The 23856-nt window shown below is 41.8% G+C and overlaps 1 protein-coding gene and 1 long non-coding RNA gene across 3 annotated transcripts in view; both read right to left on the bottom strand.

Moving 5' to 3' along the window:
* Positions 1-3981: 3981 nt before the first annotated feature.
* LOC128830666 (uncharacterized) lies at positions 3982-7170 on the bottom strand. 2 transcript variants are annotated; one of them, XR_008443638.1, is made up of 4 exons: positions 7082-7170; positions 5757-5842; positions 5412-5589; positions 3982-5080 (listed from the first exon to the last, which is right to left on the bottom strand). It is a non-coding gene; the product is annotated as an uncharacterized LOC128830666 (long non-coding RNA). The 2 variants fall into 2 exon arrangements; XR_008443637.1 differs by lacking the exon at positions 7082-7170 and adding an exon at positions 6638-6717.
* Positions 7171-9369: 2199 nt separating this feature from the next.
* LONRF2 (LON peptidase N-terminal domain and ring finger 2) overlaps positions 9370-23856 on the bottom strand; it is a 45148-nt gene continuing 30661 nt past the window's right edge. Inside the window, exons 6-12 of the mRNA XM_054009705.1 lie at positions 22327-22426; positions 21828-21942; positions 19971-20092; positions 18902-19060; positions 15628-15790; positions 14023-14172; positions 9370-13660 (exon numbers count right to left, since the gene is read on the bottom strand). Coding sequence (XP_053865680.1) covers positions 13502-13660; positions 14023-14172; positions 15628-15790; positions 18902-19060; positions 19971-20092; positions 21828-21942; positions 22327-22426 — 968 coding nt within the window. The 3' untranslated portion in view covers positions 9370-13501. The remainder of the gene's footprint in view (positions 13661-14022; positions 14173-15627; positions 15791-18901; positions 19061-19970; positions 20093-21827; positions 21943-22326; positions 22427-23856) is intronic.

Here is a 23856-nt window from a genome sequence, read left to right on the forward strand (position 1 = left end):
TACTTAGATTTAAAACAAACTTTGTATTTGTGGATAAGGTCGTAAGATACATCTAGTGCATAATCAGCAATAACCCAAATGTAGATAAATTTAATGATACAGTTTAGATATTAGAATCCAAATACTTGGGTACATCACTCATGAAAAGTTATACAGAGAGTTGGTTGTAGAAAGCAAATATAGGAATGAGTGTAGATTGTCCCTCAATATTTGAGAAATTAGGGTAGGTTGTCCATTACAGAATACAATCCATCAGGGCAGTATTTCAGTTACATTCCCAACTGCGCTTCTCATCAGCACTCCAGCTCATCTCTCCTGGTATTGCCGCTGTCCTCTAGATAGTGATTTGTAACCCAATACCAGCCAAACGTGTTCATTTCGGCAAAACAACTCCATCATGCTATGCACCTAGGCAGAGTAGCATGTCTGTGCAAACACGGTCTACTCCTGAGGTCTTTTCCCCCAGCTCATCACTAGATGTCAGGGGAGAGCTCATTCAGACACTGCTTGCATATATAAGATTGTAAGTTTGGATAAAATTAGATGCATGTCATTGAGAGCAATACAGAAGCTTCACTGATTCCTCTCAAAACACTTCACACCATCCTGAATCCAAAGATTTTAATTCTTTCATCTCTGCCCCTTCCTTCTCTTGAAAGAAGTGAAAATGACCCCCATCCCAGCAGGGCGGCTGTTAATTATGATTTGAGCTAGTAGAAAACAATTTTTTGCTAAAACATTTAGGAAAATATGATTGTTTCCCTCCCCCTTCTCTCCTTTTCCATCTTTTGTCTACAGAAGAGAAAGGGGGGAAAGGAGGTAGGGAGACAAATAAGGGGGGGACCCCTAAAACCCACCCACAATATTTTTGTGAAATGAATTTTCTGCAGAAATTTTCATTTCTATAAAACACTATTCTTCACTGAAAAATGTTATCCAAGAGAATAGTGTGATCAGCTGTAGTTATGACAAGCTTTCTATCTAGGTTTTTCTACTGCACTCATGACTGTAGTATCAGAATGGATTCCAAAAAAGTCAGACAAATATTAAGAGTCTCTGTTTGTTCTCTCTCCCACGTCCACCAACATCTCTCGCACTGGCACACACCAACAGTATCTGTAAGAGCACTAGGGAATTTGACTCCAAGAAGGGGGTAATTGGCAAGAGTCTGGAGCTGGCAGCAATAAAGATTTTGAAGCCATGGGGAAAGAGAGCTGAAGGAGCAGGCAGGTGGGAATGGGCATGGAGCCAAGCTCGAACGAGGGAGGTTGTGGTGAAGGGGACTTGGGTGTGTCAGAGACCTTTCCAAAGTTTCTTTGGACAAAATGGCACTAATGCTTATGCATAGCTGTAGTGACTAAGGGAAAGGCTGCTACTGGTTACTGCAGTAAATAGTTCTCTACTGGTGTAAATGCATTTTCTACCTCCAGCAGTTGAAAGCTGATCATTCTCAGCTACCACCTTTCCATTATGATCTAAAAGAGTAAAGGAACTAAGAACAGCCATAATGGGTCAGACCACAGGTCCATCTAGCCCAATATCCTGTCTTCCGACAGTGGCCAGTGCCAGGTGACCCAGAGGGAATGACCAGAACAGGTAATCATCAAGTGATCCATCACCCATTCCCAGCTTCTGGCAAACATAGGCTAGGGACATCATCCCTGCCCATCCTGGCTAATAGCCATTGATGGACCTATTCTCCATGAATTTATCTAGTTCTTTTTTGAACCCTGCTATAGTGTTGGCCTTCACAACATCCTCTGGCAAGGAGTTCCACAGGTTGACTGTGCGTTGTGTGAAAAAATACTTCATTTGTTTTAAACCTGCTGCCTATTAACTCAGTGTTTGATCTGAGCAGTGTCTGTACTGTAGCCACCTCCCTAGAAGGGACTAGAAATAGATCATTTCCCACCACTGATTCTGCTCTATTCCACATCTGGTTCTCTTTTTAAACACACCTCATAATTGACATAGGGAGATCAAACTAGGACAAATGTAAAACCTTGCACATTGACTTGTATATGGACTGCCTGCTCCTCCTCTCTCCTTTTCTATACTGTCTGTCAATATACACCGCTACCTCAATATAACGCAACCCGATAGAACACGAATTCGGATATAACGCGGTAAAGCAGTGCTGGGGGGGGGGGCTGCGCACTCCGGTGGATCAAAGCAAGTTCAATATAATGCGGTTTCACCTATGATGCAATAAGATTTTTTGGCTCCCAAGGACAGCGTTATATCGAGGTAGAGGTGTAGTACCTAACCATACGTGACCTTTAACACTCATAGGTACAACATACCTAGAACTTCACCCCCACCCTCCAAAAAAGTGCAAGGGAACAAGCTGTCCTGAGATAATCCTGTGTCCCTGTTTCTTTTTTACAAGCAGAAGGCCCCTACGTGTTTTCATTTGCAGTAGCTGTTTCCTCATTTCTCCCTGAGCTGTGCATGTCAGACGTGAGCAGGGAGCTCCTGTTCCAGGAACTATTCCAATCTAATACGTGAGGGCAAGACTGACTCCCAAAGCAGGGACAAATGACTCATGCTAGTATTAAGAAATATTTAACCCCTTGGTGCCAGTAGTCAGGCTTTCCAACACTAAGCACTTATAAAAAAAATGCAACTCCAAGCAGATATTAACTGAAAGAAGCAGTTGAAAGTATACAGGCAGCTAGGTTTTTGTTTTAAATTCAGGCTACCAATGAAACAAAGGAATTTACATAAGACCTCTTATAACAGAAGTACCTCAACTGTATCTGTCTTGGCACACATTCTCCCCTCTCTAAGGCAGCATTATTATTGCTTGTAAAAACTCAAGACATCCTACATTAAAAGTAGCCCATGGAGGCGGATGACATTCGAAAGGGGCCAGACAAAACTGACACACACACACAAAGGATCAATTACCAGCACTGTTAACAAAAATTACTTGCCTGATGGCCCGGAGTCACAAAGGAGCCACCACTAAAAAGATAGAGGGTGCCAGCAAAAGGCCAGAAATTCAAATAAATCCAGTCCAGCAGCAGTCAAGAAAAAAAAAAACCTAATGTTCTTAATGGATTCTAACAGGATTGAAAGTATTATAATGCTATTATATAAATCAGTGGAATGGCCTCACTTAGACTGATCACCGTATTCCATCTAAAAAAAGGAATTCAGAGACAGGCAACAAAAAGTAGAGCAATAGAAAAAATTGTTGGTAACAAGAGTGAAATACCTGATAAATAAGAGGGGATATGATAATGGTTTACAGGATATTGAATGGTACAGAGAGGTAGAGCAGGCATTTCTATTTATCTTCTCCTAAAACAAGAACAAAACGGAGATTCCAAGCTACTGAAAGGCAGCAGATTTAATGCTGGTCGTTTTATTCAGTACAATTAACTTGTAGAACTCATGGCCATGTGATGTCAGTGAGGCCACAAGCCTTGCAGGCTTCAGGAAAGGATTGGATATTTTTATGATGATTGACAGGAACATCCAGAGTTTCAACAGTCAGGATTTAAAAATTAAAACACACACCAGAAGTTTGCAAGGGCAAGAAACGCACATTTTTCTGGGCACAAACCAACTGCTAATTGAGGGGTTCAAAAGGTTCTGTTACGCAGATTGCCCACTTGAAGGTTTCTTCAACCTTCCTCCGAAGCATCTGATAGAAGCCACTGTCAGAGACAGGATACTGGACCAGACAGACCTCTATGGCAATTCCTACAGATATTGTACAGAATCACACCTCAGCATAGACAATTCATGTCTCCTGATACGGGGGTGGGGGAAAGAGTTGAGGGAAACACTCTAAAGGGGAGGACAGGTGACCACCCCACATCTCCTCTGCCCAGTGACCCCTCCACGCCCATCCCAGGGCCACCACACTCTCTCCACCGCATCAGAATTACCTGTGAGAGGGAGGGGCTCTGTCCCTCTCCTGCTGTCCACCCCACCCCCCAACACCTGTCCCTGGCAGGCAGGCATGGGGAGGAGCAGAAGGAAGCTGCTTCTCACACCAGCTGAAGCTGGCTGCTCCAGGTCACTGCTCTGTGCAGTGCAAGAGCTGCCTGAGAAACAGAGCCCGGCTAGGGAGCCCTCCTGCCTGGGCCCAGCTGTCAGGGACAGGGACCCAGTGAACCAGAAATGTAGGGAGGGGACTCCGGCTTGCTCAGCCCCTGTCCCCAGCAACCAGGCCCAGGCAGGGAGTGGCCTGCCACAGAACAGCAACCCGGAGCGGCGGGTCTCTCCCCTTCCGATCTCCGCCCAGGCCCGACTGCCAGGGACAGGGGCTGAACATGCCAGGGGACAGGCACAGCAGCAGGACGGAGCCCCTCCCCCCACCCTGGCAGGCCAAGCAGAAATCTGGGGGGGGGGGGGCATATGGCCCACATATTCCCCACACATCATCTATTCACCTCAGTGTCTTGTCTATGCTTAATGTGAGCTTGAATATTAAGTTAAAAAAAATGTTAGGTATCCTTAATGGTAGCGTCCCAAAAACAAAAATGCTATGGCAGCCAGTTTGCAGTATTTTCTACCTTGTTTGTTTTAATTGCACTCCAGGTACCAGGCCTTCTTGAACTATTCCACCTCACTTAAGTTTGAATGAAGCGACACTCCTGCAGTTCGCGGACATGGTATTAACCAATAGCTTGCCTACTTGTGGCAAGCAACATTAATCTGCAAATATGGATTAATACTAAATACTGAAAAACCTGAGTAGAATTTAGATGAAAATTTGGGTACTGTGTGTGCATGTTAGCCACTTTAGCTAATTTAGACTTTTCAGAAACCTCAGATGCATCAAGTAAATAAAAATGGCATTTCTTCCCCTAGAAATAGGCTGCACAGTTCCATGGAAAACTAGAGAGAAGGTGGTCTGAGATTCCCTTGCCTTTATTGGTTTCCTCCAACTCATTGTATGGTGGTGATACATTGCTCCTCTCTGGAATGAATACACAGTTTGCCTCCAAATCCCAAAGCTCTCCCAGGACATATAAAACCATCTCCACTGCATTTGCTCTTGGCCCCCAGCCTCTCATTGGGGGCTCAGACAACGTAGCTCCAATAGGAAGATGTTGCAATGCATCTGAACAAATGAAGAATGAGTCACATTTAAATATGAAGTTATTTCTCCTCTATAATGTATTCAAGTTTCATTTATCAAGCTCATTCAGAGAGCAAAATGCCAGACCATCCTCTGAGCGTGAATTTTGATTTAGAGATAACACAATCCACACACAGAGAATAAGTCCAATAAAAAAGCCACACCCAAGCTGTTAAAACTGTACAAAGAAATTGTTCCATGAATGTAAAAGCGCTACCATTGAGAGAAGTTATTCACAGCTAATCTACTCAAATCGCCTTATACTGTGCATATATTATAAATCTTCTCACATTTGTTATTCTAGTTTACTCACTTGTTTTTTACTCCAATAGTTCATAATGAGCAGCAGGGAGTATTCAGCACTCCTGTTCCAAAGTGTAAGCTGTGCTGGACAGTAGCAATTGCCCGCTGGTAAAATGGCATCATTTCTGTTCCTGACTGAGTGAAGGTAACAAGCACGATAACTGCAGTGGTGGCTAAAAGTTTTCAGTCTGTGGGAAGCATCATGGAAGATTGAGAGAATTGGAGAAAACTGTTAGCTTTTCCTTTCTGGGCCACACAACAGCCTTACAGAGAAAAGACTGCAAGAAAAACCTCTTGCTACAGTGAGAGATTTATTGGTTGTGTGCAGCTTTTCCCCCGCTGCCATTATACTCACACCAAGTAATTGTGGGTATGGTCTTAGCTGGGAAAGGTGCAGTCAGAGATCCTTGTCTGGCTCATTTAATTGCCTCTGTGCTGGGACTGTAGAGAGATTTTGGAAATCTTCTTTAGTGTGTTAAAGCAGCATTGTTTTAAATATACTTACATATAGATGTAATTACTTGAACAAGTGATCTTTACTTTCACTCTACAGGAGCACTACCACAACTGAAGCTCAATAGCTTAGGTACTCACAGAAAACGTATATAAAGGGAGGACAAACCTGGCTGAAGTTAGCCTTTTTTTTTTTTTTTTTTACTTTTTATTTAATTAATTTTTTAGAATATATATTTCCAGTATTAGGTCAGCTATCATGCCCGAGATTCCCCTTCATGGCAAGAGCTACTGAAATATTCTACAATCAATATTTTCCTCTAACCCTCAAAATTGCATTTATATATTTTCTGCATAGCACCTTGGCAGAAAAGCGAAAGCCAGTATGAGCAGAGAATACATCCTGACATTTTTGTAAGGTACATCTATTGACTATTTCAAACCAAAGAATAGGTGCGGGTGGCTACAGTGTCTCAACTATGAATGTTAAGAGTCAATAAACTAGTTCAATATTTAAAGGGGGAAAACTAATTTGGAAATTTATTTGATTATAAACCAGTCAGGTTAGGTTTAAAAATCAGCAACCCAAGCTCCCTATGCTGGAATTTCTGAAACAGAAAAAGTAACTATGTAGCCTCCATCCTTATCCCTGCTCCATTGCCTCCCACTTTTTATTTTATGTATTCATCTCTAACTCCCCCTTTTCTTCTGGTCTCATGTTCTTTACTATCCTCCCACTCCATCAGCACTGCCTCTTCCCATTCACAAGTGTCTCACTCTTACTTCCTTCGCCGTAGCCAGCCATGTGTCTGAATCTTGTCCTTTCCCAGATGCCACAACTCTTGCCCTCTGCCCGAGGCTCTGTATGTTATCTTTTGGCTCAATCCCATTGTAGTAAACAGCAAAATCCATTGACTTCATGGCACAGGATCTTGCCTTCTGTTCCCATTCACTACCTGCTGTCCCCTTGCTCTCTGCAGTGAGCACCCCACACGCTGGCAACAGTTAAAGGCTGGTGGGCTGGCAGCAGCAGGACTGAGTTTATTCTCGGTTCTGCCACTAACCTGCTGAGACCCCTTGGGTGAGTCAGCTCACTACTCCATGCGTCCCCACCCCCACCCTTTGTCAGTCTTGTTTATTTAGATTCTGTCTAGTGCCTCACACAACCAGGCCCCACTCACCTCAGGGCCTTGAGACACTTATTTAGAATACAAATAACGCACTTACTTTCTCTCTTGCTCACCCCAGCCTCTTCCTCTCACTGAGAGGGACAGATTCTGTAGTCACAGATTCCTTTACATATTCTCTGCAGTGACAGGCTCCTGTCATCTGCATTTCATTTCCAACTGTTCCATCGCACCTCATCCAAAATCCCCTCTTCTCTCACACTCAGCAGCTGCTCTATCTGCAGGCATCTGCTGCATTGATTGCCATGCTATCAGATACCATAGTGAAAGTATCAGATCCTCAAATGTTTCCTCCACCTTCTTTTTATAGGTCCAGCTCTTTCTACTTAGCCTGCACTGGGGGGAGTCTAACCTGTGTCAGCTGTCTGATGCCTTTCACTCCTTAGCCATTTTGTTTGGCTTCAACTCTAGATTATTTCCTAGGCTTCTAGCAGGTGTGAGGGGGAAAGGACAAGTCAGCTACCCACTTCTCCACTGACAAATCTGGCCCAGACAGAAATAAGTTTATTTTAGGCCCAGCCTTCTATTTTTCTTGGTAGCATGGTGTAAGAATGACTGGCAATGCCTAGGCCACAGCACACTATCCACCAAGAATGGCAGAGGTCTCAAAAAATTCTAGCATTACTATACACTAAATAGTGCTTCTGAACAGAGACAACTGCTGTCCAATTGACTCTAATTGGCTATTTTAGCCTTGAGTTTGGCCTCCTTTAAAATGGTCATAGGGACTGGTTTTAATTTTCTTAACCCCAAACCATAGGTCTCTGACTTAATTACTCACTCTAGGACAAGCTCCTGAAGTACTTCAGGGGTGCCATGACATGGCAGTGCAAAGTGCCTCAGCTACATTAGTTTTCAGCATCTCATCCAGCTGCCTCAGTAATGGCATTGACTGGCCAAGAAAGGAACTACATTACACTTGTATGCTGACAAGATGCCTGTAGCTGTAATTTTCACTCCATGCCTCTGAAGAAGTGGGGTTTTTACCCACGAATTACCCAAATAAATCTGTTAGTCTTTAAGGTGCCACCAGACTCCTCATTGTTTATGTGGATACAGACTAACATGGCTACCCCTCTGATACTTAGTAGATAGTCCATCTTAGAAAGCTTCTGGTTTAGCCTCTTTTTAGAAAGGAGAAGGCTTTCTAGTTGGGGCTGCAAGTCTGTCATGGAGGTCACGGATTCCATGACTTTCCAGGACCTTTGTGATTTCTGCAGTGGCCGGTGCAGCTGACCTGGGGGCCGCTTGAGCAGCTCAGGAAGCCCCTGGGCCAGCTGCTGCTGGGGCAGGTTTGGGCCGCCGTACCCCCACCCCAGCAGGAGTGAGTGTGGGAGGGGGCTCCGGGCTGAGACAGGGGGTTGGTGTGTGGGAGGGGGTGAGGGCTCTGGGCAGCACTTACCTTGGTGGGGGGCTCCATGGAAGCGGCAATCTGTCCTTTGGCTCCTAGGCGGAGGCGCAGCCAGGTGGCTGTGCGCGCTGCCTCCCTCTGCAGACGCCACCCCCACATCGCCTACTGGCCATGGTTCCCGGCCAATGGGAGCTGGAACTTGGGGCGGGGGCAGCATGCCTCTGCCTAAGAGCAGGACATGTTGCTGCTTCCAGGGAGCCATGCAGGGAGCCTGCCAGCCCACCTCTCCAACAGAAGCAGGGGTCCCCCGCCCCCTCTACCACTGGCAGCACCCCTGGGCTGGCCCCAGACCACCCAACTTTTAGTTAGGGGTATATAGTACAAGTCATGCACAGGTCACGGGCCGTGAATTTTTGTTTACTGCCCGTGACTTTTACTAAAAATACCCATGACTAAAACATAGCCTTAGTCATAGCTAGTGAAGAGTGAGAGACTCCTACTGCTTTAAAGCAGATCTCATGAGGGATCAACTGGGAAAAAAGGTACTTACGTGCCAGAAAAGACTACAAAGAGGAAGAGAAAAAAGGAAACCCAAGAGTACCTTTTGATATAGGAAGTGTAATACATTCTCCCACCATCCTCTTTCACTTGTGATCTATAATCACCAGGACCCCTTACAAAGAGCTTCAGACTTGTAACAGTAGTTTGTTGACCCCAATTAAATAAAAATTCCAACCCCTACTCCACATGTTAAAGAAGCATTCTTGGGAAAACACGCATGTGTTGTCTGAGTGGTCTGCCCCAAGACAGATTTACAGACAATTAAGGTGTTTAAAATTACAAGAAGTGTTAACAGAAACTGAATACAAGGGCCTACAGCCCTAAATCCAAACTAACAGCAATAGATGAACACATGCACACTTCCAAGTAACCTTAACATTTCACATAGGATGAGTTTTTGTTAAAAAAGACACTGCTAAGTGTGATCTGTTTATTCAAAATGTCACATAAATTAAATACATTTCCCATGAACATTGCAAATATACATGAAATGAACATTGCAATTTTTAAAAAAAGTTTGGCTTTGCTTATGCAACAAGTACCAAATGTGGTTAGAACATGGACTTGTCCTGAATTTACTAAATACAAAATGGTGGTTTAATTTATATTTATACATATGTACATACAGTTTCCTAACTAGCTTTAAAACAGTAAAAAAATTGTTTCAAGTTTATCTACATTACACATACTTGTTTTAATCTGGTCACAAGCCCCAGATGAAATTTTTTTATTGATACAATCATTTCACAACTGCAAATTTAAGGCGCTACCAAATACCAATTCCACCAGTGTGAAAGGTAATATGAACCGAGTGTACAGCTTTTTGAACAATAGCTTTATATTTCAGTTTCAAAATGGACTCTAGCATGAGAAAGGGAAGCAGTAAGAAACTGAACTGATCATCAGCATGTTAGAAGTCCAAAGCAATCGATTAAATGAAACAGACTGGACATGTTAAAATACAGTAGATAAAGGCCTTGATGGCACAATTTACATGCTTCTTGAAAGGTGAAGCTACAAAATATTTTGTGAAGTCTTACAGGTGACTCACAAGGGGGAAAAAATAGATTTGGACATTTTTGTTTCTTTATGATGTATAAAGGATCTCTCCAAAGTGGAGACTTTCCTACCACATTGCCCAAGCTAGGAAATAAGTATGAAAAATGTAGTGTTAAAGGACAGCGAAACACCTGTCTTTTCATAGAATCAGAATGTCAAGATTGGAAGGGACCTCAGGAGGTCATCTAGTCCAACCCGCTGCTCAAGGCGGGACCAATCCCCAGACAGATTTTTGCCCCAGATCCTTAAATGGCCCCCTCAAGGATTGAATTTACAACCCTGGATTTAACAGGCCAATGCTCAAACCACTGAGCAATCCCTCCCCCCTTTCTTTTTCCAGCTGCTTAGCTCACGGTTTCAATACTGTACCATGGAGACCAGAACTAAGTAAAGATGTAAGATAGCTGCAATATGGACATTTGCCTCTAATCCAGAGAGGAGGCAACTTGTTCCTCCATCTATTTGCTGCTGCACAAACCACGACGGAGAACTTGGTAGGAATAAAGCATGCACTCTACCCCTAGAGACTACGTGCCCATGAATAGGGTTTCTCTTTAGCTTTGCTATATGATCCAGTATTTGAGGTTTTGGAAGAAACTGAGTTTGTTTGGGTTGTTAGTTTAACATTTGCATACAGATACTGACTATTTTATATTATTTATCCAAAATGTTAGTCACTTACGTGTTAATACAAATAATTAATATTTGTTTTTAAACATAACACCAGGAGCCCCAGTCATGGACCAGGATCCCATTGTGCTAGAAATAGTTTAAAACTCACCAAAAATTCTGTCGCTCAGCTTTCACTCAAGTGATGACATTTCATTAGTTATCCTGGCATCCTTAGACTGTAATGTAATTTAATGCAAAAAAGCTAGACAATCTTACGTCTTCTTTATTGCTGTTCCATGATGTATTAAAGGTAGCATTTTATTTTGTAGTGTCACTTTTAAAAGTACTTAAAGGACAGACATCTTAAATCACTGGCTTTTGCAAAGAGGAGAAATTCACATTGCCTTCACTAATTAGAATCCAGGAGACAGCAACTAACATTTCAATTCTAAAAGGATGCATATCTGTGTAAGGTTAAGCTCATATGTAACACTGTGCAGGTGCAAGGTCTAGGATTGTATGATTCTGTCAATGTCCCTTTGCAGCCAAAACATTAAAACTCAATGCATGAACGGACAAGGAGAGAGACATGGACGAGTAAGAAAAAGACAGCAAGGACAATGATGACAAGAGTGGCATACAGAACAAAAAACGATGTGAAAGTTCACAAAGAGAATTCATTTTCTCAACTGAAAATGAGTTGGGTTGCCAAACTCTGAAGGTGAACTACCTAAAGAGCTGGTAGTCTAAAATGGGTTAACTGGAAAAACACTGGGGTGAAGTATGAGAGTTACTAATGCATGGATGGAGGGGGAAGTGCCCCATAAGACTTCAAGCTGTTTTGTTTGCAGCTTTGGGGCTCGGATGCCTTCTCAACCCTCTCAGGAATCTCATACAGCTTTTACTTTTAGTACTCTTATGACGGTAGCAGAACTTGCAGCAAGGCTATTGTGGAGATTACGACATCATTGGTTGTAAGTTATGCACTTCACAATTGAAAGGATAAATTACAAATCACTATTTAACTAGAAAAGGCGCGTTCAAGGTAGAGGCAATTACAGTACATTCAGAGCAGGTTACAGAAACTGTTTCTGGTAAAGGTTTGCTGAAAGAAAAGTTAACTAGATCACTGGTTTTCAGCCTGTGGTACATGGACCCCCTGCAGATCCATAGACTGTGTCTAAGATTTCCAAAGGGGTCCGTCCACACCTCCATTTGAAGATTTTTGTAAGTGACCTCAAATGAAAAAGTTTGAAACCCACTGTACTAGATACTTTGGTTTCCCAGACCACAAAAGTTGTAATTACAGTATCCAAGAAAGCAGTCAATACATGTTAATGCATTTGTTTATGCAGTTTTCTTCCAGAACTCATGTGCAAATTTTTTATATACATCTTCATGGACAAAAACAAAAACAAAAAGATTCAAAGCAAACTAAAAACTAGGCACTTTAAACATGTAGATAAGACACCATTTTTATCATACCAGAGTGTTGCACATGAAGAAGTGTCTCTAAAAGCATCTCGCTATACTTTGAGCACACAGATTCTGGCTAACTTTTCATGTTGGTAAAATTACTTCTACTTATAGGAAGCTACACAAATTAGTAACACTGTTCATTATTTCAGTGGCTATTTAGAAAACTAAGTAGTTTGACTAACCAGCAACATATTCAATAGCTATCAAAGATAGATATTAACACAACCAATATATTAAAAACCAAGACAAACAAATGAAGGGGACACCTGACTTAAGCTTGCATTGAGACTTGCCTTTTGTTAGTGTTTAGTTTGGACCTCCTTCTATGATGTCATCACAGACCAAGGTTCTAACCACGTGCAGCACTTATGATATAAAACATAACCCTAACTTTTAAACACAAAGTTCTAACAAATATTGTTCTAATGTAACATTAGCTTGGCACATCATTTGAAGGTGGGAAGGGAAATGGAATCTTCCCCAATGTTTATCCTAGCCAAGTTTACTTTAAGAATACACATCAGCTGAGTACTACAGAATGCTTTCCCAGAATTTGGAGTGAAATAGCTATTTCACAACAGCCTTTGACTAGTTTCATGTTTCAGAGAATTTGTTTGGTTTGTGTTTAGTGATAACAGACCAGCTGGGATTACTTTGATTTTATAAAAATAAATGCACACTTTTGACATTTGATATACTCATTCCACTACAACATGCAAATCACAACACAAGGGATTACTTAAGACTACCAAATTGCTGTTCAGTAGCTACTACTCTTTCTGACACACAGCCGTGACCATGTAAATACTACGCTCCTGGACAACCTCCAAAACCTTAATCTTGAAAATTGTTTTATAGACCAATATTTCTTGAACAAGTAGATCAAAGTGCAGAGAGAATCTACCAACTCATTAAGAGAACATCCTGTCAGCTATGCACTTTGTGCATTCTTTATCCACAGGAAAGTTCAGTTTCCCTTCTGCTGACCATCTTAGGAAAATTGTAGTAAGTCCATCTTCAGTCTGTGATCCATTGAAGGGAAAATTCTTGCAAAGTGTAAATCCAAACTGCACATAGGCCATTTGTGGTGTTCTAGTACTTAAAACTCAGTCTCTCACAGGCTAGAAACATCAATTCTTGATTAGGAATAGTACTTCAAAGTAGTTATACACAACTACCAACTACATTGTAATTGTAGAACAACTTCATAGGGGCTCAGATTTCACTAGGACGACAGGCACAGAGTGCTTGTTAATTACAGAGTAGAGTGCAAAGTATGGTGAACATCCAGAATAGTGAATGTCAGACAACCAGAAAGAACTGTTCATCTCTGCATGACGGTTTTTAAAACCGTATCTCCCAACATACAGTCAGTGCCTGTTCACAGCTAAGTCCATGTCATCTGGGTCTCTTGCGTGTTACAAATATTAATACACGTCTGATGGCAATAAGACGATCTTTAAGGGAAGTCATAGCAAGTATAGCCAGCTGAGCCCTGTTTTCTAATGGCAACACTGCCAATAGCCACCAGTACCAGGCTGGGCCACTGGGGTTACTCTGCAAGAGAAAAAAAAAAAGATGTGTTTACGGATTACAGGTTAGTGTTAGCAACTTTCCCTCCCATTTTTCCTCTATTTTAGTAGATACAACTAATGCCCATCTATATATTAGGGGTTTCTTGAGCTCTACACCAACTTCAAATGTTTCCTCTTTGTGTAATTAAGTAGCAATGACATCTTCAAAAGCCAAAACCACAGGGAGTAGTTGGCAAAGTTTTTCCAACCTTGATTCTAGTGAACCAGAACTGGGTAATCATTAATAAGCTTGATATGTATGAGACACAACAGATCCTTCTATCAGATATTTGTCTGGGAGATCCATAGATCTATGGCGGTAGTGCATGTTTAGGAAATATTTACCTGTGGCTCTGATTCTTTTCCTGGCATTGATCCAAAATGATTGAGAATTTGTGCTTTCATGTTGTCTTTAAGGGAAGTAAACCAGGCAACAGCTTGATCATAAACCGAATCATGAAGACGGACAAGTTCTTCATACTCTGCTCCCTCCACCTTACCAAGAACAAAAGAGGATACAAAATCAGATTTCATATTCTGTACAATTTAAATGCCTCAGAGGGAGCCAATTTTAACCCAATTATGCTTAACAGCAACAACTACTCAGGGATGGTTATGCCACTTAACATGAATATCTCCAGCTAGCAAAGTGGTGCACAAGTCTCATGCATCCTAAACTGATGCCAGTTTGGTTTTTTGATCTCTCCTACAGAAGTTTTAGGTCCTTTCAGCAACCAAGTCATAAGTATTGCAATTGGAGTCTTCTGCTGATTAGGAATTCCTCTTATTGAGAATGAGGAGCCCTCCTCTTGGGGCTTCTGCATTAAGGGGATTCTACAAAGTAGTAGTGTTGTTTTCAAATACAGTAGAAATGGTTCTCAGGTCAATGGGGTAGTGGAAGGATGGCAGGGAGAAACAAAACAAGCATGCAAGTGAGACTGACTTCCCAGTACCGGGGAGGATATTAACAAGGTTTCTGCCAACATACACCAACATCTGACTTGACCATATACACTTCACCTTCACTCAGTGGGGACCCTGAGCGGTAACATGGGATATTAGACCACTTTAACCTTGAAGAGACATTTTATCCCCATTCTCTCTTTTTCTGTGTGCTTGTTGGCAATTGAACTGCACAGCACAAATTGGGAGAAGCCTCCTAGAAATTAACAGGCTTGCAGTTAGCTGTGAAAGTCTGCTTGAGAACCATGTGACCTGACTGGACTTTTCTAATGCCATCCACTGGCCTGAACTCTCCAATGAGCGCACTGTGAAGTGGTATCACTGTTTTACTGGCATTCATTTGAGATATCCAGCATAAAACTAGACCATTATGCAGGCCATTCTGGTTTTGGCCAATAAATTCCAACACATTATTTCGCTACATTTTAGAAATCACCAGATTTTAGAAAAGAAAGTTATTTGAACTGGTAAATTTCCTTAGATGCCATGCATACACAAGCATTTGAATAACAAAATATATTAGTACCAAGTTCTCCTCTGGGTTCTACCTAAAAAAAAAAGGTTTTCTATTCAGTGTGTGGCGAGGTCAGATCATCTGTGGGAGCTAGAAACAGATACTGTGCATCAATGCAAAATATGGAATCTTAAGCACTTTAATAAAACTTAGACATGTGTGTCTTTAGAAGGGTCTTGAACCAGTGTCATTTTTAACTGCCTCTTTAGAACCTGATCTAAACAGGACATGGTAGTTTGCATCTTTTCGAGTATCAAAGGTTTGAAAGCTACCCTGAGATTTATGATGACAAATACCACGGGCAGAGAGGATTAAACTACAGAGAGCTAGTTACAGTCAGAAGGGCAAAATAATTTATTCCATGGTTTCAGAAATAAAGAAAGTGTGCCTTATGACCATGTAAATAAAAAACTTCAACTTGAGATGTGTCAGGGACAGAACATTTAAGTGAACATGAATGCACAAGAGATCACCTTTTTATCTTCAAGATATTCAATGTTCGCAGTGTTATACCCATCCCGTTGACCATGGTTCAAGACCTTAAACCGACGAACACCAACCGTATCAACAACTGAACGCCCATCAGGAAAAAACTTTACATCCCTGATCTCTAGCATGCAGCCATAATCGGCAAACCTGAAATGATAAAAGGGCACAGAAAATTAGGAAGTCACACTGACAGGTGTTTATATAAGTTCGGACACTTATAAACATACTGGACCCGATTCACCACTGTTACATTGGTGGAAAAATGAAAGTAACTCCATGATTTTCCAACACAATGATGCTTTTGGTAAGAGACACACACACCTACCTCTCATGATTAAAGCAACAGCTTTTTAAAATTAGAATTATTTGTGAGGAAGGAGGGAGGGGCAGGTTTTTAAATAAATTGAGCAGATTTCATGCTGTGAGTTCCTGAGTTCTGGGGGCAAGTTATACAGGGGTTTGCAACTATTTTATAGAGATAGCTCTATCACACTGCTGAGGAAGGCATAGTAGTGCCTAGAGAAGATGCTGAAGCTGTGCAAGTGAAGAGAATGTCTTTTATTGCTTCAACACACTTTTACTCCACTTGAGCCTCTGATAAATGTTCCCATTGCTGCTACTATTGGTTCAGCTCCAATAGCGAAGACAATGGTGGCACATTTTAGCAAAAACAATCTTGGCACAAAGCAACAGAGGGTCCTGTGGCACCTTTAAGACTAACAGAAGTATTGGGAGCATAGGCTTTCGTGGGTAAGAACCTCACTTCTTCAGATGCAAGCAATGGAAATTTCCAGAGGCAGGTATAAATCAGTATGGAGATAACGAGGTTAGTTCACTCAGGGAGGGTGAGGTGCTCTGCTAGCAGTTGAGATGTGAACACCAAGGGAGGAGAAACTGCTTCTGTAGTTGGATAGCCATTCACAGCCTTCGTTTAATCCTGATCTGATGGTGTCAAATTTGCAAAGGATTAAACAAAGTGAGGTTCTTACCCACGAAAGTTTATGCTCCCAATACTTCTGTTAGTCTTAAAAGTGCCATAGGACCCTCTGTTGCTTTTTACAGATTCAGACTAACAGGGCTACCCCTCTGAATCTTGGCACAAGATGTTCAAAGTTAATTAACACTCCATTGTAAGCAAGTTCTGATGCACTCTAAGGCCTTGGCTACACTGGCAATTCACAGCGTTGCACTTGCTGCGCTCAGGGGTGTGAAAAAACACCCCCTCCCCCCCGAGCGCAGTGAGTGGAGCGCTGTAAAGTACCAGTGTAATCAGTGCCTGCAGCTCTGCAAGCTATTCACCTCGGAGAGGTGGAGTACTTGCAGTGTTGCGAGAGAGCTCTCGCAGCGCTGGCGGCGCGACTACACTCGCGCTTCACAGCGCTGCCGCGGCAGCGCTGTGAATCCGCGAGCGCAGCCAAGGCCCGTGAAGTTTAGGAGTAAGTTATCAGCCACCATGTAGATAATGATGCACTCCAAGAGGATTATTACTCCTCTCCCTCTCTCCTTATTTCTGGTTGGGTGGGGAGAAGGAAGAGAAGGAAAAGAAGTTGCCACCAGTACTTACAGGGGAAAGCAAGGAGAGAACACGGGAGAGGAAACCTTAGTTGCTGATATTACTACAGCTGGTCTCTGCTAGTAAGAGACACCAACCAGAGACTCCTCACCCACCAGCTGACAGTGCCACCCGCAACTGGAAGAGCAACCAGGAAGAGGTATTTTGTCAGGAAAGTCCTCTCCTGTTCTAGAGAAACTCACTGTAACTGGGTTACACACTACACCCGTTTAGAAGAAGGCAACTGGAGCTAAATTCATGCATTAAAATTCAGGGTAATTACTGCTGAGTCATGATGGTAGGTGGGTCCAGTACCTCCAGTGTGAATACATTATTTGTAGTACCTAGGGACACTGACCAAGATTGAGACCATGTTGTGCCAGGCACTGTACAAGTCAGGAGGTAAGCTCTTCAGAGCAGCGATTGTCTCTCTTCTAGCAAGGTGATGGGAGTGTCTGTGCCAGAAAGAATTAAGCCAGAGGTGGTCTTACAGATAATCCTAACAGCCACACTTGAGAAGCAGCTTAAGTTGAGGTTTACATGGTGTTATTTCCAGGTTACCAATAAAGCCAAACCCCCAGAAGGGGGAGGATTTTGGAAATTAACTGTTCTGCATGCTCCAAGGACAAAGCAGAGAATCCAGTTATTCTCCACTTCCTCTCTTTCAAAAGGAATCAGCAATTCACTAAGATTCCGCTGTACATGCTCACAGCTACACCATGCCATCAGGGGAAATAGAACGTCCATGACCTCTTTAGGGATTCTTCGATTCCTACAAATGCAAAGCTCATATCTAGCGTCCTCATCCACCAAGCATGTAATTATCCTTCAAAGAGCCTAATTTTCCACTTAAAAACCTACTGTATGGTCCAGCTTTATTAACCCAGGATATTCATAAAAGTCCGATCTGAACCCAAAGCTTAGGAGACAGGAAGCTGTTTTAGGGTACATCTACACAGGGATAAAAGACTGATGGCACGGCTGTGGCTGGTCTAAGTCAGCTGACTCAGGCTCATGGGCTAAAAATTGCTGTGTAGACTTCAGGTTGGGGCTAGAGGCTGAGCTCTGGGACCCCACCCCCTGAGGATCCCAGTCCCGAACATCTACAGTGCGATTTTTCAGCCCCAGAGCCCACGCCCCACAACCTGAGTCAGCTGACCCAGGCCAGCCAGGGGCTTTTTATCTCTGTGTAGACATACCCTTACAGAGGAAACAGAAAAGCAACCCTCACCTTGATTTAGTCAACAGACTTTACTGGGAACCAAACTGTGGATCAGAAATTGTCCTAATGGGCTCTCTGTAGTACTACTGACCCCAAACCAATCATACATAATGTAATAGGAAATAGGTGCCATGTGCACTCCAGTCTTTTGACATATTACTATTTTCTAGTTAAATATAACATAACTATTCCAAAGCACATCCACAATGAAACACACTTTCCAGGAATACGTAAAGGCAGTTGGATGGATAGCTAGAGCATAAGTCAACTTTCTGGGTCTAACATTGAGATATTAGAAACTTCAGTAGAAAGGGGGATGTTTATAGATTACATAAAAACCTGGCAACAAAACCCCCCTTAACATTTGTATCTGCTAGCATGAGACCTAAAACGGATCCAACTCATTGTGGAAGACCAACAGTACTATGGTTCTCCACTGGTTTCCTAAAGTCACGACCGGGATGTTCTCAGCAAGATTCCTTACCCTTTTAGTTCATCAGCTAAGCACATGCCGAATTGTTTGGTACCAGTTTCCATGCATCTTCTTATCATTAGCCGATACCGAGGTTCAAAGACATGAAGTGGGCAAGGGATGGTAGGGAAGGCCATGGTACACACAAAGATGGGAACATCTTCATTCAAACTGCAAAAATACAAATATGAACAGTCAGTCTCCTCCCGCATACTATATTTATTCAGCACAAAACCTCATAGTTGAGGTTTGATTAGAGTGGTTTCTCAGACTTGTTTCTCGTAAAATAAGCTCTTGGCCAACAAAAATGTGTTGCTTTCACAGGCACCAGAGAACCAAGGGCTCTCCCAGCTATTAATGTACTCTAGGTACCAATACCTCCATTCTTTGGTTTTAACAGAGAACGTTTGGAAAATGCAATCACAGTCTCAAGCATGTGCATGGAAAAAAGCATCTAATTTGCACATCACTGAGTCTTTTACAGCTTTTATCTGTAATTTTCAAAAAGATATATTACTGTACACTACATATACTTTAAACATGGCTGGAAAGCAATCCTTATATTCCAAAGTGACATTGAGTGTTTGTAGGAATTCAGTGGAAACGGGGACTCAGGGACAGAGTTAACTTTCAGCCTCTAGTTTTGTAACATACATTCATGTTAAATCACAACAGAAAAATGAAAGTTTTTTTTTAATTCAGCTATATGGCAAGTACAAGTAATCATGGATAAAACAACCAATACATGTACTTATAAGCATTTGCTTCTCCTATTCCTAATCCCCCACTTCCTACTTTCGGGGAAGAGGTTTTAATTAGTTTTAAATTATGGGTTTTTTATTCATAGAAATAAATCACTATATTTATTGCCAAATAAAATTTATATTTTCCATTGATGTTGTGCACCTCTCACATCCAAGCCTATTTTTTCTTGATTACTATCTACTACAAACATGCCAGCATTGGAACAAATTAAGTCAACCTTTGAAATCTACTTTCATAAATAAATTAAAGGTTTCTTCAGTAATCTGGACCAAAATAAAATTTTACAACATTTAGATACAACCGAAAAACAACTTACTTTGATAACTCCTTCATTTCTTCTTCATAAACTTTCTTTCTTTCTGACAATTCTTCCGGCAAGTAACGAACTATTAGTTCTTCTGTAAGGACAGTCTTTTTATAAGTTCTGCTTGCCAAAAACTATAGAGAAGAGAGTTAAAGTTTAAGTACTAATATTTAATCAATTCTGTCTAGTCCCCATTCCAAGAGCAAGATAGCTCAAGATGGTTTGCAAACAGTGACAAAACAATGAATGCAGCAGCTTCCTGATGTAAAGTTGTTCTAATCCCCCTTCCTCTCTCACCCTTTCAAAAATGTTACATTATCTCTGGGATACAAGAGTGGACACACTATTCACTTCAGTGCCCATAAACTTCCAGAAGGGTGCATTTATCATAGGCTCTACAACATAATAATCATAAAAAAAATAGGTACTCTTCAGACCTGTGAGAATAACTGACTTGCAATTAACCGGCAGTTCCAAAAAGAGTTGAAAACAATTCAGTTTGACTCAAAAATTCCAAAATATTTCAGGTTTGGTTCAGCATATCAAAAGAGTTGGGAAAAACTTGTATCAGGCCATCTAAAGAAAAAACATTTTGGATAGCGATGGTCCCTTATTACCTAGCTGTTAAAGCACTGACCCAGAAAGTGGAAAACCCAGGTTCAAATCCCCACTCTAGAACAGGGACTTGAATCTGGGTCTCCACCACTCCCAGGTAACTGCCCCAACCACCAGGGTCAGAGAATATTCTCAGTTTCTTCTGTTGAAGCTACTCCACTCTGTGTAAAGTGTTTAAGTATTCACTGGACCAGAGAGAGTGAGCGAATGAGAATGACTATTGCCCAGTGGTTAAGGCACTCACCTGGGAGGGTAGGCACCACTCAGGTTCCAGTCCCGGCTCCAATGAATATTTAATCATGTATGTAAAGTGTAACAGCTTCAGTAAGAGAGAAGGGGGGAGGGTGCTTTAACCTGGCTAAAGGGTGTAAGTGTTCAACACCACTTGTAGTTTGGTGAATTTAAACGAACAAAAACAAAAACGTTTAGGTTTCAGAAGTGTTGAAACAAAGCTGGTTTGACATTTCTGAATTTCTTCTGAGCCTTAACCCTCCTGCCCCCTCCCCATTTTGACTGAAACAACTAACTGAAGCAGACAGGAGCTTGTGAAATTTTTTGGTCTATGCAAATCAGCATTTTTCTGCTAAATATTTTCTGCCCCCCGCCCCCATCACCACAAAAGCCCAAAACACTTTTGTCAACCTCTAGTCCTCTTTACTTAGTGTAAAGGACATAATCCCTTTTGACTCTAAAGCTGCCAAGTTATTGCCACCTGAAGAGTCTAAATATTTGGGAATCACATTTCCTGCAGCTGAGCATACATTCTCTACACCGGAATGGCCAGAAGCGTACTTTGTTCACCAACACAGTATCAGTAGAGATACTGCAATGACAGTACAGCCTCTTCAGCATTTTCACAGTCTTTGTTAGAGACTACAAAAACAACAAAAGCTTATGCCCAAATAAATCTGTTAGTCTTTAAGGTGCCACTGGACTCCTCGTTGTTTTTGTGCATACAGACTAACACAGCTACCCCCTGATATTTGTTAGAGACTGTTCAGACAAAAACTAAAACGCCTAATTTCAATGTGAGAAAGTAACGAACAATTTTGGTCAGTACTTCCCTTCCCTACAGCCTGCTCCAGATTATTAATACACCTTAATAAATACTAGTGTTCGTATTCAGAATACGTCTGGGAAGAGCACAACAAGACTACTATGTTGGCCCTATATTGTTCAGCTGTATGTATGCAAAGAGATTTTGCACAATATGCCAAGAGCTTCTAAACAAACCCCTCACAAATACAAACTTACTTCAGAGAGCTTTTCTTTGCAGAGTGGGCAATATGGGTTATGATCAAGGCAACGCTCGAGGCATTTGAGACAAAACGTATGTCCACAGGGAGTGGTAACAGGCTCGTAGAATAACCTGAACACAACAGTTGGGACAAAATAAAATTGGTTCTTTATAATTTCCATCCAACACACAAACAACACAGATCGTAATGAGTCACTAAGCCTATCATTTTTAAAGCTATTTTCCCCCTGCAAGTTGATCTTATGTGACATTTTTATTATCTAGTCTCTATCCTATGATGTAAAAGGGATTTCATTTTTAAAATAAATCCATTATGTTGACATGTTGCAAAAATAATTCCAGCCTCTCCAGTGAAGTTAACATTTATTACATTTTTGCAAAGATGAAACAAAACCTTTAGTTCATGTTAGAATAGCTTCCAGTACAACCCTTCCCTCAAAACCAAATAAATTTGGTCTAAAGTTTAGGAAGACTCTCAGCTCTATGCAGTCATACCTCATGCAGAGGGAACACTCGAAGTCAGATGCATCCACAAGGATTGCTGGTATCTCACGTAACGCAGAGGTGGCAGAGTTTTCAAGTACAGTATCTCCATCTAAGGGAGAAGGACAGCTCTATGTCAAACATTCAGGTAAAGCAAGCACTATGTACGTACACATTATGGAATCAGAGTAGTGACCCTATGCTAGTTTTCTACTATGAACCCAGTTTTTGTATCTGTTCTCTATGAACACAAACTCCCCCCCCCCCCCTGCAAAAAACTCCTTTCCACCTTAAATATTACAGATGACCTCCTTCCAGAGGGTAACTTTTCTGAGAGGGTACTGTTTGAGAGCCAAAGTTTGAGACAAGACAAAAAACACTTCAGAGTTGGAAATAGGTTTTAATTTTTCCAAGAGTTTCATGTTTCAAACAAAAAACCTCCCCAACCCCCTCCACCCCCAAAACAAGCTTAATTTAAGAACTCCACATTTGTTTTTTTAACGCCCCCTTCTCCCTCTGAAGTCAGGACTATTGCATTTAAGTATTTTTTGGGAAGGCTGGAGGTAAATGTGCTAACACATTTGAATCTGAGAACTTTGCTGTTGCAATAATGTTTAGTGTTCTCAAGGGCAGGGACTGTTTATAAAAGAGTGAAGAGCATTAACGAACTTCTAGCATAACCTGCTTTGTTAGGAAGTTCTGTATAGCTGAATTCCTGATTTTCAAGAATTTTAAACTTAAAGCACAGCCCAGAGAATTAAGCTCTGTGACTAAACCAAGCAGGCTGAGCGTTTAAGGGCTGAAGCCAGAAGAGCTGGACTAAGAGACCTTACTAAATTCACAGGTTCAGCCTAAGTCCCCCAGATCTGAAGACTCCTAAATTCTTGGGTCTTGAGAAATTTACAAATGCCTCAAAACCACGTGGACAGGTCTTGTCTCCCTGTAGACAAGATTTCTACAAGTTTGGACCTAGAAGCTCTGTAACAGTATAAGCTCCATAATGGTTACTCTGGCACTTACAAGGTCTGATCCTGCAATAAGATCTCCGCAGGCAGATTCCTTCATCTGTGCACAACTCACGGCAGGATCAGTATCTTTGTCCAATAATTTTAACACTGTTGTTCAAAAAGTCTAAGCAGCAGAAAGTCTAGAAGTACTAAGCAAGAGTTCCAATACCATTGGCAACTCTGCCTCCTAACCCTCTGGTGGAGGAGTCTAACTAGATGCCACATGAAAAATTAAGTTCCCCCCCCTTCATGCAAGTTACAACACTATGCTTTGTCATGGGACAACCTGTACACAACCCTCTGGCCTGTATCAAGCACAGGGGAGAGGTGGAGGGCATGGGGGTCTTGTGGCTGATAGATTAGTGGTTTTCATAGAAAATGTTTATCTTTAACCTATATCTTGAGTGTGGGATCCCTGAACAATAGCAGGACTCTAAATGGGCTATTCAGGGGACAGTAACAGGGCATCCCATCTTGTGTAAACTGTAAATTGACAGTTAAAGTGTGAAATGGCTCTAAATCCCTTACTGTGAAG

This window comes from Malaclemys terrapin, chromosome 1 (assembly GCF_027887155.1).
Source record: "Malaclemys terrapin pileata isolate rMalTer1 chromosome 1, rMalTer1.hap1, whole genome shotgun sequence".
Classification (NCBI taxonomy): domain Eukaryota; kingdom Metazoa; phylum Chordata; order Testudines; family Emydidae; genus Malaclemys; species Malaclemys terrapin.